The 14,266-nt window shown below is 61.3% G+C and overlaps 5 protein-coding genes across 5 annotated transcripts; all 5 read right to left on the bottom strand.

Moving 5' to 3' along the window:
* Nucleotides 1–260: 260 nt before the first annotated feature.
* Nucleotides 261–2,011, bottom strand: A1Q1_03605 (cytoplasm protein; the record flags this gene model as incomplete). The annotated part of the gene is made up of 2 exons (XM_014323403.1): nucleotides 261–1,729; nucleotides 1,891–2,011. The coding sequence occupies 2 exons, from the start codon at nucleotides 2,009–2,011 to the stop codon at nucleotides 261–263; spliced, it is 1,590 nt and encodes a 529-aa protein (XP_014178878.1).
* Nucleotides 2,012–2,483: 472 nt separating this feature from the next.
* On the bottom strand, nucleotides 2,484–4,065 carry A1Q1_03606 (uncharacterized protein; the record flags this gene model as incomplete). Its single annotated transcript, XM_014323404.1, has 3 exons — nucleotides 2,484–3,456; nucleotides 3,502–3,694; nucleotides 3,957–4,065. The coding sequence occupies 3 exons, from the start codon at nucleotides 4,063–4,065 to the stop codon at nucleotides 2,484–2,486; spliced, it is 1,275 nt and encodes a 424-aa protein (XP_014178879.1).
* A 2,678-nt stretch (nucleotides 4,066–6,743) lies between these two features.
* A1Q1_03607 (uncharacterized protein) lies at nucleotides 6,744–7,604 on the bottom strand (the record flags this gene model as incomplete). Its single annotated transcript, XM_014323405.1, has 2 exons — nucleotides 6,744–7,487; nucleotides 7,557–7,604. 2 exons carry the CDS (start codon nucleotides 7,602–7,604, stop codon nucleotides 6,744–6,746), a joined length of 792 nt encoding a protein of 263 aa, XP_014178880.1.
* A 1,324-nt stretch (nucleotides 7,605–8,928) lies between these two features.
* A1Q1_03608 (U2 snRNA binding protein) lies at nucleotides 8,929–12,675 on the bottom strand (the record flags this gene model as incomplete). Its single annotated transcript, XM_014323406.1, has 3 exons — nucleotides 8,929–12,408; nucleotides 12,463–12,485; nucleotides 12,528–12,675. 3 exons carry the CDS (start codon nucleotides 12,673–12,675, stop codon nucleotides 8,929–8,931), a joined length of 3,651 nt encoding a protein of 1,216 aa, XP_014178881.1.
* Nucleotides 12,676–12,955: 280 nt separating this feature from the next.
* On the bottom strand, nucleotides 12,956–14,032 carry A1Q1_03609 (uncharacterized protein; the record flags this gene model as incomplete). Its single annotated transcript, XM_014323407.1, has 1 exon — nucleotides 12,956–14,032. The coding sequence occupies one exon, from the start codon at nucleotides 14,030–14,032 to the stop codon at nucleotides 12,956–12,958; it is 1,077 nt and encodes a 358-aa protein (XP_014178882.1).
* Nucleotides 14,033–14,266: the final 234 nt, after the last annotated feature.

Below are 14,266 nucleotides of genomic sequence, written 5' to 3' on the forward strand. Positions count from 1 at the left end.
CAGCCCCAGCCTGCGGCCGCCGCCCCCGCGCAGCCCGCCCCCGAGACCAAGACTACCTAAAGGACAGTAGGATCAGCAGACAATTTTTGAAGTAGAGTAGTTTTTCCCCCTTTTCCCCCTTCGTTTTTCGCTCTTCTTGTGCACCCTCCCCGAGGGGTGCGTGGTAGCTCCGTAGGCATGAGATGTTATGAGTATGGCACAAACTGGGTACAGCCAGGTCGGGAGTCAGCGACAAGAAGTAGTAGCATAGTCTAAGCGATCTACTGCGCCAGCGCCTTCTCGACGGCCTCCTCCTCGCCCGGCCCCCACTTGCCCTCGACCTTGGCCATGAACCGGCCCCTCGCACCACCACCTTTAACCCTGCTCTTATCCTCTTTGGTCAGTTCCCCCTTAAGCGCATCGAAGACCTTCTTCGCCTCTCCCTCATTCTTGCTCTGCACGACGACAAGCGCCGGCTTCTCCGCACAGCTGACGGCGACCACGACGCCCTGTGGCCGAGCGTCGCAATAAGCCCCCGCGACCCCGCTGAGCGCGTCATAGTCGTGCGTGGCCGGTGCACTCCGCACCACCTTGGCTCTATCCCCCTGCTCAGCCGCCCTCTGGCCCAGGAGGCGGGTGAGTTCGATCTTGAGTGCCTTCTCCCTTTCGGCGGTCTCGAAGCGCACCTTTTCCGTGCGCTGTAGGCGCTCGGTCAGGTCCGTGCGGCCCACGCCCATGACCTGGGCTGAGCGGGAGAGCGCGCGGCTCGCCTCGCGCAGGTGACGCGCGGCGCGGGGGCCGGCGACGAAGAAGAGGCGTGTGGGCGTGCTCGTCGTCTTGGCGCTGTCCCATGGCGTCGAGGGCGGGAGGACGTGGATGAAGGAGATGGGCGAGAGACTGGGCAGCTGTGTGCCGCAGCACGCGTTCCGGTCTATAGCGGTGATGTTGCAGTGTCGAATGACGCCCTGCCCGTTAGCAAATGGCCCGGTGGTCGCCCTCCCGCCCTCCCGCAACTCGAGCTCGCCAGAACTCACCCCCGAGTAATCCTTCGGAACCCCCCTGTTCTCCCTTTCCTCCTCCTCCGTCGTCGCCGACCCCTGCACGCTAAAGTCGATCCAGACCTTGACGTCCTCGCCGATATATCTGTTACACTCGTCCTCGACCTCCTGCGCCTCTTGCCACGTGAGTCCGCGCGGCAGCTCGACATACGGCGCCTCCGTGGACGGATACGCCGGCATGCCCCAGGAGAGCGTGTTCAGCCCCCTCTTGTCAAGCACAGCGCTGAGGAGATGCTGCCCCGTATGTGTCGCCATGTGGTCGAGGCGGCGCTCCCAGTCCACCTCGGCTGTCGCTTCTTGGCCCACGACGGTGCCAAAGTCGATTGCAGCGGAACTGGGCACACGCACAATGTGTACGGCGTCAAGGCCGCGGCGGACTACGCCCTCGACAGCAAACGATTGCGAAGAGCCATTCGCGTCCACCAGGGAGAGACGGCCCGTGTCCCACGGCTGGCCCCCGCCCTCGGGGAACAGCACCGTGTCCTCGAGCATGACTTCCCAGAGCTTGCCCTCGGGCTCGGCGGGCTCTGCTGGCGTGGTGGGAGTGGCCGTCCCGCTCTCGGCGGGCGTCGCAGGCGTCGCAGAACCAGACTTGATCTTCTTCTTCGCGCGGCCCTTTTGGGCCACCGGCGCCGTCTTGGCCTGCTCGGAGCGCACGATCTTGCGTGTCAGAGAGCGGAGAAGCGGGTCGCCTGCCGAGGTTAGCTACTCGCAGACCCGGCAGCTGTGTTCTCCAAGCCCCTTCCGTATCGTGGATCTTGGAGGGGAACCTTGTCACCTTTGCCCCGAAGGCTCTCCTTGGGCTCGCTGCGCTCGCTGCGCTCGCCTTCGCCGCTCGCCCTTGGTTACTCACGCTGACAAGCCAGCAGGCCCACGATACGCGTCTCGGGCACCTGGGCCGGGTCGAAGTGGATGCGCGCATAGTCCTTTGGCGTCTGGGTCGCTGGGAGCGCGGGCGCGAGGTCGTAGGTCATTTTGCGCGAGGGTGAGTGGGCAATGGTCACAACATGACGACAACCGAGACATCGGCTTCTACCGAGTCGCGAGTTATTGGACACCACGTGTGGTCGCCGAGTTGTCCCCGTCTTCCGTCTTCACCTCTCCGGCTTCCTCGACTATGGGGGAACAGGGATGCATGGAGGATTAGCTCCGCGCTCAGCTCGCCAACGCTGGCCGCGCTCGCCGCACTCGCCGCACTCGCCGTTCGAATCATGACTGTATGCATGCGTGGTACATTAAAGGGATCCTGGTTCTAGTTCCGACTAACCCAAAGCTTAAACGCTCACAACCTGCGAGACCTGTTTGTGAGCAGACCCGGCGCCAGAGGGCACGCCGAGCGCTCCATCTCTCCTGCTCCGAGAGCGACGTGATACGACGCCGTTGTACGGCTCCGTTTCCAAGTCATTTCTGCACTCACTCGCTCTACCGCTTCGCGGCAGAGCTCGCTTACGCGCTCTTCTTGTGCTTCGTGAGCGCGCCCAGACGACGCCTCTCACGACGCTCGACGCTCCTGTCGCTGTCCCAGTCGACATCGGCTGCGAGGAGGTCCGTCTGGCCGTTCTTCTCCAGCTTAGAGTCGAAGAAACCATCACGGTATCCGCGGACGATGCGCTCGAGGAGATCGCTCGTCGAGATGCTCGGCGTGCGGCGTGTCGGGAGGAACTTGCCCGATGCCTTGATGTACTTGTACACGTCGTCGTAGTCCTTGGAGGGGTAGACGGCCTCGTCGTGCGCAATGTAGTCGATCTGGTAGCGCTCAATGAACTCCTCGTCGACGACCCAGGGTGCGTCGGGGATCACCTCGTCGACCCAACGGCAGTGGCGGACCGCCTCGCAGCGCTCCGCGTGCGTCATTGCCGGGGCAGACTTGTGCTCGGCGCAGAGCGCGTCGGAGCACACACCGACCATGAGGTAGACGTGAGGGAAGGAGAGCTTGGCCTGGCGGTGCTGCAGAGCGTGGCCAAAGTGGAAGAGGTCGTACGCACCGTCGGCGTAGATGCGGACCGGGCGGTCCTGCGGCGGAGGCGCCGTCCGCCAGTCGCGCTCAAAGCCGTCAACCGCTCCCTCACCGTCGATCGCACGCTGCACAAACGCCCGGATGTCCTCGACCGACAGCTCCGGCTGACGCTTCCACATGCGCGGAGGTCCATCGGCACTCGCCTTCTTGCCCGTCAGGTGGGCCTTGTACGGGTGCGCCAGCGAGACGCTGTCCGCGACGGGCACGTCACGAGGCGGCTCACATGGTCCCTCCTGCTCGATCAGCTGGCGCATAGTGCGCGCCTTGGGCGTGGGAGCGCGAGCGAGCGACGACGAGTTGCCTTGCGGCGTGGGACTCGGGGACGAGTTGCGGCGCTGCTGCGGTCCGTTTGAGCGAACAGGCGTGCCGATCGTCGAGGAAGACTCAATGTCGCCGTCGTATCTGGGGTCAGTTTACGATGACACCATAGCAACTCACGTTGGTGACTCGAGACCTTCGCTCTCGCTGGGGTCGTTGAAGCGCTCGTTCCGGCGGAGCATCGCGTTCAGAGAGAGCCCGACGGGGGGAGCAGTCGTGTTGCGGTGGTTGCTGGTGCCAAGACGGGGGCTGCTGGCAGTGGACGGGGTGAGGCTGGGTGTTTTCACCGAGATCAGAGATCCCACGTCGGAAACGTCGTTGTCTGCAGAGTATCAAGATAATTTCCGTGGCGCAGGTACCGGTCGAGATGATACCGAGGTGAGGAGGGGGTCGCGGCGAGAGACAGAAGGATGGAACGATAGGAAGTGGTGAAGAGTGAAGAAGCGAGAGAAGCAGCGTGTGGTTTGAGATAGGCAAGTTCGGAGCAAATGAGAAGTGGGAGGCGAGCGACGGCATGGCGATTCAATGACGAAACGGGGTGTGTCAGTGATGTTTTCGGGGTATGTCCAAACTATCCAACGTACCTTCCTCGCTAGCGTCCTGCGAGCTATTTGGGTCCCGGCCTTCGCGGCGGCGAGCCTGATCTGCCCGCCTGCTCCTCGGGTGCTTCTGCTGGGGAGGCTGCATCGACATGGTGGTCGATAGGGCTGAAGTTGGTGTCGGGAAACGTCGACGTGAAGGGGATGGATGATCGGCTGCAATTGGCCGGTTGGGAGAGTTCGGATTGTGCGTGCGGCAACAGGGCCTTGCTTGTGGGATGGTCGTTTCTATGCGTGACGTGAGGCAGTGGTGGTAGATGGTCGAACTTTTACAGCGGTTGGCGTCTATTTAGCAGGGGCCTAGGGGGAAGTGGGTGGATGTCGGGTTGGAAGAGAGTGATGGAGGGAAGGAAAGAAAGTTGGGGAAGGGGATAGGTGGAGGGCACACCTTGTTCGTCGACGGGTGGTGGTGGTGGTGGTGGTGGATGTCGAGGGCGTCTAGGAGAGTGGGTGAGCGGCGAGAGTGCGATTCTTGGCGTGTGCGTCGATGGAGGCGTTGGTGCAGCTAGCCGCTCTCTGACTGCTGTTCGCTCGGTGGCTCGGTTGGTGTCCAGTCTGTACTGCTTGGAGAGTGTTCGCGGGTGGGTCGCTCGGCGTGCGGCGCGCTGCGTGCGTGGGGATACAGGGCTATGACGCTGCCTGCACGCTGGTAGGCTCACCCTCACAACCCCGCGGAACCAGATTCATCCTCGTTTCACAAGCCAAAAGTGGGCCCAGCGAGCCTACCACAGAATGGGATAGGCCTGGCAGCTGCCCGCTGGCACATAATCACGTGATCGTCATAGCCGCGATGTCAACAACAACAACAATCAGCAGCAACAAGAACGACAAGGAAGACGACCGCACGGACACCACTCATCTCCATACCCCATCCACCATGACCATCGAAGAGTACGTCGGCAACGACTCGGTCGAATTAGCAACCCAGTTAGGAGTCCTCATGTGAGTAATCCTACATAGGGAGTATCTGTTGGAACTCGCAACTCGCTCCCAGTATGCAGAATTAGCCAGCTATTTGCACGAAGGCATCCTAGCTAACCGCAGCGATGTGATGAACGACGTCGGGACAAAGTTCGACCATGAGTCAGCGATCAATGAGCTCCTCGAGGTCTCCGATCTCGTGAACGTCCGGCAAGAGCAGTGGGACGCCGAGCTGGCCGTGAAGCGTGGCGAGCTGGAAACATTGCAAGCCACGCTGCAGCGGGCACGTGCCGCCGCGCAGCGACCAGCGGGTACGCCCTCCGCGGAGGAGCACGAAGCCTCCGTCCGCCGCCTGACTGAGGAGCAGTACGCAGCGCACAAGAGCCTGAACGAGGAAGAAGCCCAGACGAGCAGGCACGACGGCGAGCTGGCGCGTCTCCGCGCCGAGCGCGAGGACGTGAAGCAGCTCCGTGTCGAGGACAAGGGCCAGAACCACGCGCAGGTCCTCCGCCTCGGCCTCTTTGGCGGGATGGGCTTCAGCGTGCTCGAGGAGAAGCCGCCGAAGATCCTTGTTCGTGAGTACGAGCTATGCGTCTGAGAGCGAAGCTGATGACAGGCAATGACAGCAACAACGACGTGCATACCGTTACGGTGCTCGATGCGTCGAAGAAGGTGCACTACGCGAACCTCCTGTGGGAACTCGCGAGCTAGCCGGCGAGGGAGCGAGCGAGCGAGCGAAGCGAAGCGTAGCACGGAGCTCAGCGTAGTGCAGCGGAGCAGAGTACGACACGAACGGGCTGTCACTCCTCACACAGTGAGCCGACGCGTCGCGATCACCCCTCACGATATTCTGGGATGATCAGGCATGTCCCGCCCGTGCTTGGTGCTCGGTCGAGCAGAGTGCCAAGACATTGCACGGAGCGTTCGCGGCACTGCGGCAATGGACACCGCAAACCCGCAATGAACACCGCGCTTCACCGCGCTTATCGCCGTGCAATCTGCGGTTGCGGCAACACGAGCTCTTAACGACGGGAGACCCGGCCCCGGTGCCGGGGGCCGGTCCAGGCATCCGGTGTGCATCCGGCGTGCAGCAGTCGGAACTGGCGAGCATGCGAACAGCCTCGTCCCGGGGACGGAGTGTTGATCGGAGAGTCGAGAATCGGATCGTATCTCAAATGCATCAATACTCTGAGAAGCGGTGACACCATAGTAGCAGTGGAAAACAAGCAGTCTCTCAAATGAGCCTGGTGACATTTTCTCAAATGCAAGCCAGTCATGTTTCTCAAATCGACCCTTAGATCTCTCAAATACCGGCCCCAGGGGCAGGGTTGTAGGGTGGGGCGGAGCAATTTCTATGGCATGCGAGCCGTGTTCCAGTGATGGATGCAGTGACGTAACGTGGAAAATTCAGATCCTCCTTCCCCCTTGCCCTCTTGTTCACCAGTCGTCACCTTCGCGAAGGTTAGTGATGAGCGCATGCGCAGACATGTTTGAGAAGGAACGGTCAGATGTCAGAGCAAGCCACAGCATGTCAGCCAGCCAGCTCCAATGCAGCCACTGGCATCATCTCTGGCTTGTCATCATCCCCGTCAACTACGAGTCCGTCACCGGCGACACCAGCGACAGACTCCCACGACCCCAAGCAGCTGTCTACAGTCACCACCTGCGGCTCGAGTTAGTCGTCGAGTTAGTTACTGGAATGAAGTGGGAATGGACAATGCTATCATAATCGTACAGAAAACTATATGCTGATACTGTATACGTGGTTTTGTGGGGGAGATCGGGGAGATGGGTCTGGGCATGGGAGCCGAATGCTGTCGCAGCGAACGCTCGCTACCGCTCGCGTCCGGTTTAGACGGCGTGGGCCTTGTCCGAGCTGGCGTGCTCGTGCTCCTCCTTCTGCTCCTCCTTCTGCATCTTCTCTCCCGCCTTGCGCGCGGCATGGAGCTGGATGCGTTCCGCCTTGGTCAAGGATCCGTTCATGTCGAGCATGTCCTGCCACGAGTGGTCGACGGGCTTCTTCGGCTTCTCTCCCTTTGCATTAACGCCTGCGGCGACGGCAGACGCGACGAGCACGGCCACAGTGAGCCCCTGCGCCCACATACGCGCCTGCACAATCTTCTGCGGGAAGGTCTGGTACCTGTCCCTCGCGACGATGCCGAACGCGAGCGCCATGGACGCGACCCAGCTCCCGCCGATGATCGAGTACTGGTGCCGCGCGGCCCAGTCCTTCAGCTTGTCCGTCGTGCTGAGGCCCTGCCAGCGCTGCTCGGCCAGACGCGCCTCCTTGTCCAGCTCGTCCTTGCCCGCTCCTTGCCACTGGTTGCGCGCGATGAAGTGCTCGCCCGCCTTCTCGGCAAAGACGGTGCCGCACGGCACCACGAAGAGGAGGCCGAGGAAGGCCTTGCCCTGCAGCGGCAGGTTGCGGTAGTAGGGGAAGCGCCGCTTCAGGGCCCAGTTGGCGGGCACGAAGGCAGCGGCACCGACGAGCGCACCCTTCACCGCCTCGGTCACGACTTCCTTCATGTAGGCGTCCTGCTGGCGACCGGCCTGGATGTCAGCTGAGGTGCGGGAGAGAATCGAAGCTGGTCTCGACTAAACTCCTGTCCAGCTGGAGCTGGAGCACAGCTAGAGCCCAGCGGGAGCCCAGGTGGAGCAACTCACATCGAGGTAACGCGTCTCGGACTCAGGGTTGGCGACGGGGGCGGGCATGTTGAGTGAGTGTGGTGGTTGACTGGCGAGAGCCTTAGTAGTCGAGTAGTAGTAGAGATGAGAACGGGGTAGAGTTCTCAGAGGGAGATGGAGGTAGTGATGGAGGATGAAAGTGGTGGTGCGTGCATTCGCACAGTGTGATAATATACTTCGGCGGACGGGCACCTCGGCAACTTTTTCCTCCACCGGCTGGTCGGCCGGGAGCCTGGGTGTAGTGCTGACTAGACTACGAGGAGGGCCTAGGAGGGGACGGGTCCACCTTTGGTCCGCCCAGCGCAAGTCAAGCTGTCCCTGGCTTTGTCACCTCCCTTTGACCCCTTGAGTCCTCTTTGGCATGCATGCTCGGAGCAGCCGGGGCACGTCGTCGATGGTTCAATGGAATTCCGAACTCGGGTTGTAGTCCACGTTGAGAGGCCACGTGGAGTGACGCACCACACCCAAAGTTCTCACTGTAGCTTCACTCCGAGATCCCCCGTCTTGTCCCCGCCCTCCGAGCCCTCCCGCAATCATCCGACTATCAGTAATTATCAGCGACATGGACGCGGCTTGATTACTAAACATGCGACGTTGAAGCGGGGTGAATTCCGAACATCCTCCAGTATCGCAAGGCACATCTGTTATCGCGCCGCTGTGGCTCGCTTGCTCGTGCTTGACTCACTTGCATGGGGCCGCATAACCCGCAGAGTCCGCGGCTGGCTCTTGGGTTGATCCGTGGCGTACGCGAAGCGAGACGAAGCTCGACGCGACGCGCACACAGGCACCATAGTGGGCACTTCTGTCCTGCGCCGCGTACGCCGCCTGCGCCGTCAAGAGCAGACACCGGATCAAGCCACTTTCGTTTCGGGGCTGAGTGCTCTCGCCCGAGCGCCGCGGCCCCGCTTCCTGACTATGCAGCACTCCAGCGCTTACGCGCATCTTCCTCGTTAGCCCTCTGCAGAGCTGCAGCGAAGCCGCCCGCGCAAGGTTCAAAGGCCCAGAGCAAACACCGAAACATCCTAATTGTCTCCAACGACGATCCCCCGACTCACTCGCCCTGCGGCGTAAAGAGGCGGGTGTGGCTCCGCGCATTCCGTGCAGATCAGTTGCAGATCATTCTCGACTCGGGCCGGCGGCAACGGAAGATACTGGATACGTTTACATTTTGGTCTAGTCGCTGTCTACTGAGATCGTCCTCTGCCTCTTGCCACTCGATGCACTACGCCAGCTTCGACACTGATACACCCTCATTAATCATCCGCTGACTCCTACTCGCCACTCGCTCGTCACCCAGCTAGCTCACGCTTGCGCTCGCATTCGCTACCCTCGTGGTCGCGCTCATGCTCGCTTAGAACACACTTCCCGTCCTCAGCTGCTCCAGTTTCTTGAGCACTTCGCCAACGTTGCGGTCGAGGTCCGCCGCAATCGCCTGCTGCTGCGGGTACGGGAGCATGTTGAAGGACTCGCAGAGGTCGCCGTCGACGACCGCCTTGACAGGCGCATAGTACCCGCGGTACGCGAGGTGGTCGCGTCCCACGAGCGACGTGTTGAGGGAGCGGATGTGCATTTCGAGCGTTGTCATGAACTCGACGTCGTCGTTGCTGATGAACGGCACGAGGGCGCCGACGGCTCCGCTGATGGTCGTGTAAACCACGACGTCGCGGCCTCCAGGCGCGACACTGACCTTGGTCAGCGAGGTGACGACCGAGCCGACGTTGTAGTGCGCAATCAGGTCCGTCTTGTTCGCGCTGCCCATGAGGAAACCCTTCTCGTGCAGAATCACCGCGCCCGTCGGGTCGTCGTCGACCTTTTCGGATACACGCTCCTCGAGCCGGTTCACGAAAATGTTGCCAAACTTGTCCGCGCAGCACACCGTGTCGTAATCCACGTTGCAGACGGCCGTGAGGAAGCGCGGCTGGCTGTCGTCGGCAAAGATGAGAAGCTGTCGAGACGGAATCGAGCGATACACGCAGTAGAATGTCGACTCTTGCAAGTCGCCGACGATGATGCGCGCACCGACAACGTTGATCGTAGCGACGCCTGTTGGGAAACCGTTGTTCTCGCACTTGCGGAGCAGAGCTTTCTTGCCCATCTCGTACAGGCGGAGCGACTTGCCGACACCAGCGAGAAGGTAGCCCTGGAACGCCGCGACGGCGAGTGGCACATCGTCCGTCTTCGTCTTGTGCATGAACTCGAGCCGCTTACCCTCGTCCCGGATCGCATAGACGCGAAGCCAGCCCTCCTTGCAGCCCTTCGGCATGAGCGTCGTCTTGACGCCCGTGCCGACAACGAGCGACGGCTCACCGCCCATGCGCTCAAAGTAGCACACGGCGAGCGAAAAGGCCGCCTCGTCCTCGTCCAGCTCGAGAGTCTGCAGCGTCGTGTTCTGCAGCGGGTCGATGACGCGGATAAGACTGCCCCAGTGTCCTGCCGGCGCACGGACGCGGCCAAACTCTGCCGGCGGCAGCTCGAGTACGGCGAGCGCCTTCTCGTCGCCCTCGCGCTTCTTCTCCTCGGTCGCCTTCTCCATCGCCTGCGCCGACCACACGCGGTGGTCCGCCTCGATGCCGTAGAACACCGTGTTGTAAGGATACGACACAAACTTGCGCGGCGTGTACGACAGCGGCATGCTGTCCTGCTTCAGCTTGGTGCCGAGACGCGGGATCGTGAAGATCCGCAGCGTGTTGCCGCTGATACCAATGAGGCCATCGGGGCACATGGCCGCGGACAGGTTGCACGCGTACTCGAGCATGTCGTAGATCAGCGGCTGCGTCTGCAGCAGGTCCTGGTAAGTGTACAGAAGCCACGTGCGGGACGAGAACGCCATGACAGCGGGCGAGCCGTGCACTGCACTGCGGACGATGCGCGGCGGCTTGCTGCCGAGGAAGCGGAGGCGGGTGTCGGACAGCGAGCCGTCGACCGGGTCCACGACTGTTCGCAGAAGCACACCGTTGAGGAGACCAATCGTCAGGAACATGGTTGCACGGTTCTTGTCGATGGACGTGTCGAAGATCTCCGCGAGGCAAATGTCCGACGGCGGCGCAGTCAGCGCCTGCAGAGACAACGTCTCGAGCGTGTTATCCGGCTCAAGCGAGATGATGTGCACCGTCTGGTTGTCACATCCAACCGCGAGGTAGGGCGTCCGCCTTCGTCCTTCCGGCACATCGGCGATCGAAACACACGTAGCGTTTCCAGGCAGCGACTTGCGCTCCTGGTACTCGTTCAGCGATCCCTCCTCGTCGAGCTCAAAGTAGACGAGCTCCTGTGTGCTAAGCGCAATGACGACCTGATTCTTATTCGTGGTTGCCGAGACGATCGTTGTGCCTGCCGGAGCGTTCCACTCGTCGACGCGGTCGGCGGCGCGGATATGCCGAAGGCCAGCAGGGTGGACCTGCAGGAGACCGGCAGAGCCGAGCTGCTGCACGGCCAGCGTCGGGCCGGACGAGAGGAATCCAGTGTCGTTGACCTCCTCGATCGTCTCGCCGATTGACAGCACGAGCGTTCCGTTCGGGAACGAGAGCACAATGTACGAGTCGTACTCGTCGTCCTCGCTGAGCTTCAGGGTCCAGACAGCGTTCGGCACACCGGGCAGCGGCGACTCGACGAGCACATTGATGTCAAGGCCGTGCTTCAGGGAGCGGAACGTGGACCGCGGTCCACGACCACATGCGGCGTAGATTTGCGGCGTGTCCGAGGCGTTGCCGAGAAGGTTGACGACCTGAGCATCGAGAATCGGATCGAGCGACGAGAGCGTGTCCGCAAGGAGGAGATTCTGCAGTGGCCGCGGTTGGAAGAAGGCGTACGGGAGGTGCTCCTCGCCGAGGCCAAAGCCGGGGTAGTCGGTCGAGGACCACTCGCGTTCTCCGTCATCGTCCGCAAGGCTCTGGAACTGATACAGTCCCTGATCGCCAAACTCGCTCGCGACGAACAGATAACCACTCTTCAGGATGCAGAGCGAGGTTGCGACGGGCACCGTGTCAAAGTACTTGATTCGGAGGGCGCGGACGTCCTCGCCCTCGTGCTCGATCGTCGCTTTGAACAGGTCGCCGTCCTCGGACTGCAGAAGGAAGAAGAACGAGCCCTTGATCTTGTGCGTGACAGCGGCGACGATGATGATGCCGCGCGAAGATTGGCCTGGCTTCGCCATCGGATTCCGTCTCCGAGGGATCGGAACGCGGTGCGCCTCAGCATCCATGTGCTTCCAGATCACGTAGTCCTCCGTACACACCAGCACTCCGCCGGGTCCGTCAAACCGATCCGTGTTCGCGTTCTGTCCTCCGGGAACCTGGACGAGAAGGTTGGCGCGTCGGTCCGTCGGCTCGCTCCACTTGCGCACGACGTGGTTCAGGCCGAGGTCGAGCTCGTAGAACGTCAGGTGCTTCTCCGCCGCGCGGTACGCCTCGCCCGTTGCATCATGATCCGAGTCGCCGTAGTCGAGCTCAAGCGCCGCAAACATCGGGTTGTCGTAGCCAGTGTCGCATGCGATCATGTTGACCACAAGCGTGTGGTTCTTGTGCGCCTCAAGCGGAGATGACGGGTACACCTTGCCCTCCGTGTTGCGGTTCAGGATGTAGCACAACTTCTGCTTCTCGACAGCGCCGAACATCGCACTTCGGCCCTTCGGGTCGACGGCGAGGAACTGACCGGGAATCGTTCGTCGCGACCCCGACTTGCCGTACACCTCCTGGTACAGCGACTCGAAGTGCGGCGTCGGCGAGATCACGAGCTCGATGATCGACAGTCGTCCTGAGTCCGAGGAAAGGACGATGTAGTCCTTGCCCATGCCCGCGAGTCGGAAGGCGGCAACATTACGAACGGTGCCGAACGCCTGGATGTCAGCTCATACAACACAACGCGACAGCTCAATTCTCGTTCAACATACCTCTGAGCTACAGATAGAGTCCACTGTACGTCAGCTAACGTCCGAACTACTCGTCGATGACTCACGTTGTCCTGTCGACGGGTTGAGCTTCAAGATCTCGAGTCTCGTGCTCCCCCTAACGGCGAGGATCTCCTGGCCCTTGCCGGAGAAGGATCCGACGGCGGCGGCCGTGACAGACGTTGCGGGCTGCAACGTCAGGTTGAGGAGATGCATCGTCGGTAGATGCTTGAGGTGCCGTCGACGGTTTTGGTGGAGGTGAGTGTGTTCGAACTACTTGAAATCAGCCCTCGATCATGAGCAACCAAGGTTATGATGGCAACAAACGCGCATGAATGGCGGAGGCCACGTGTCTTTTTTATTTTCCTGTATTTTTCCCACTTCCTCCGGTCCTTGGGCCGTGAGCATCCAGAAAGGCACAGGCACATGCATATAGTGATGTTGGCTACGTTGGCTAGCAACAGGTTGGAAAGATGGAAACACAGCGAGACGACTTTCAGAAGATGTCCCAGGCAGGGTGCAAGCTGGGGTCCTCGGAGAACTCCTTCATGCGGATAGTCTCTGGACTGTCCTCGCCTTCGACCTTGACGCGGCACCTGTAGGCACCACGAGCAAACGTCTTGGCACCGGGGGCGTAGCCGTGGCAGGCAGCGACCTGGAAGGAATCGTAGTACGTGCTAGCAGCGAGGGCAGTGTCCTTGCCATATTCCTCCTCGAGCAGGCAGAGAACAACCGCGCACTCCTCCAGGACATCGGCAGGCATCATGCCCACCCGCAGGGGTTTGCCGATTTGGGCATTGAGCATTGCGATCTGGCGGCGACGCTCATCGCTCTCTGCCACCTTGTCGTCGGAGGCACTACACGCCTCACAATTGCACTCGAAGCCAAACTTGTTCTGCAGATGGGCGCGGCGCTCGGCCCTGCACCCGTCGAGGAAGTACCCAATCGTGATCTCCTCTCCCTTACTGATGTCGCGGAGGGCGTGGATTGTCTCCATCTCCAGGTTCTCATTCCAGCTATGGTGAGCGTTGGGGATGCAGCTGTGGTTGATCCGGCACAGAGTGGGATAGACTGCGCCTTTGGGCGAGTTGGCGCCCAGGGGGAGCGCGTTCCCGTCGAAGATTGCGAAGTTGGCGCAGGGGTGCGAGGGGTCTGCGTTGTGCAGTGACTGGAATGCGGCGCGGTCCTCCGCACTGAGTCCGACCAGGGCCTTGGTGATCTTGGCGTCGACCTCGGAAGGGTTGCCCGCGGTCATGACCATGTATGGCGCCTCTTTCATGATGCGCGTGCCACTGGGAATGTCGACGAGAGCGACAACGCCTTTACCCTTGCCGGAAATTTCGACAACCTCGACCATGCTGTTGGCGGCAGTGGCGGAGTTCGTAGGGGTTTGGGAAGAGGCGGAGGGTGCAGAGTTGTCTGCAATGGTGAGAGCCTCCAGGCTATAGGTGACTTCGGTGGCGGTGTCGACCGCGACTTCGGGCTTGACGGCGCCCTCCTTCGGGACAGCCTTCGCGAGCTGCGCCTTCTTCTTCTGCTTGGCCTTGTTGCGCTTGGCCGACTTGTTGGGCATCGTGTCAGGTTATGCGCTGTCAGATGCTAGTCGTGGGTAAGTGTGCAGTGAAATGAGAGGATGTCAGTCTGTAGTGCTTGGTGTGCTGGAACAGGAAGCGGGCGAGAGTGCGAAAGGAGGTCGCGACGCCGATAGATCTGGGCGATGATCGCTGTCGGTGTTAAAGTGAGTCCTCTGGCGAGCGTGTATCGGGCGCTAAGCATTAAAGTTGAGTTGAAGGCTTGAGCGCCCTTC

Source organism: Trichosporon asahii (assembly GCF_000293215.1).
Source record: "Trichosporon asahii var. asahii CBS 2479 unplaced genomic scaffold scaffold00056, whole genome shotgun sequence".
In the NCBI taxonomy this organism is placed as follows: Eukaryota; Fungi; Basidiomycota; class Tremellomycetes; order Trichosporonales; family Trichosporonaceae; genus Trichosporon; species Trichosporon asahii.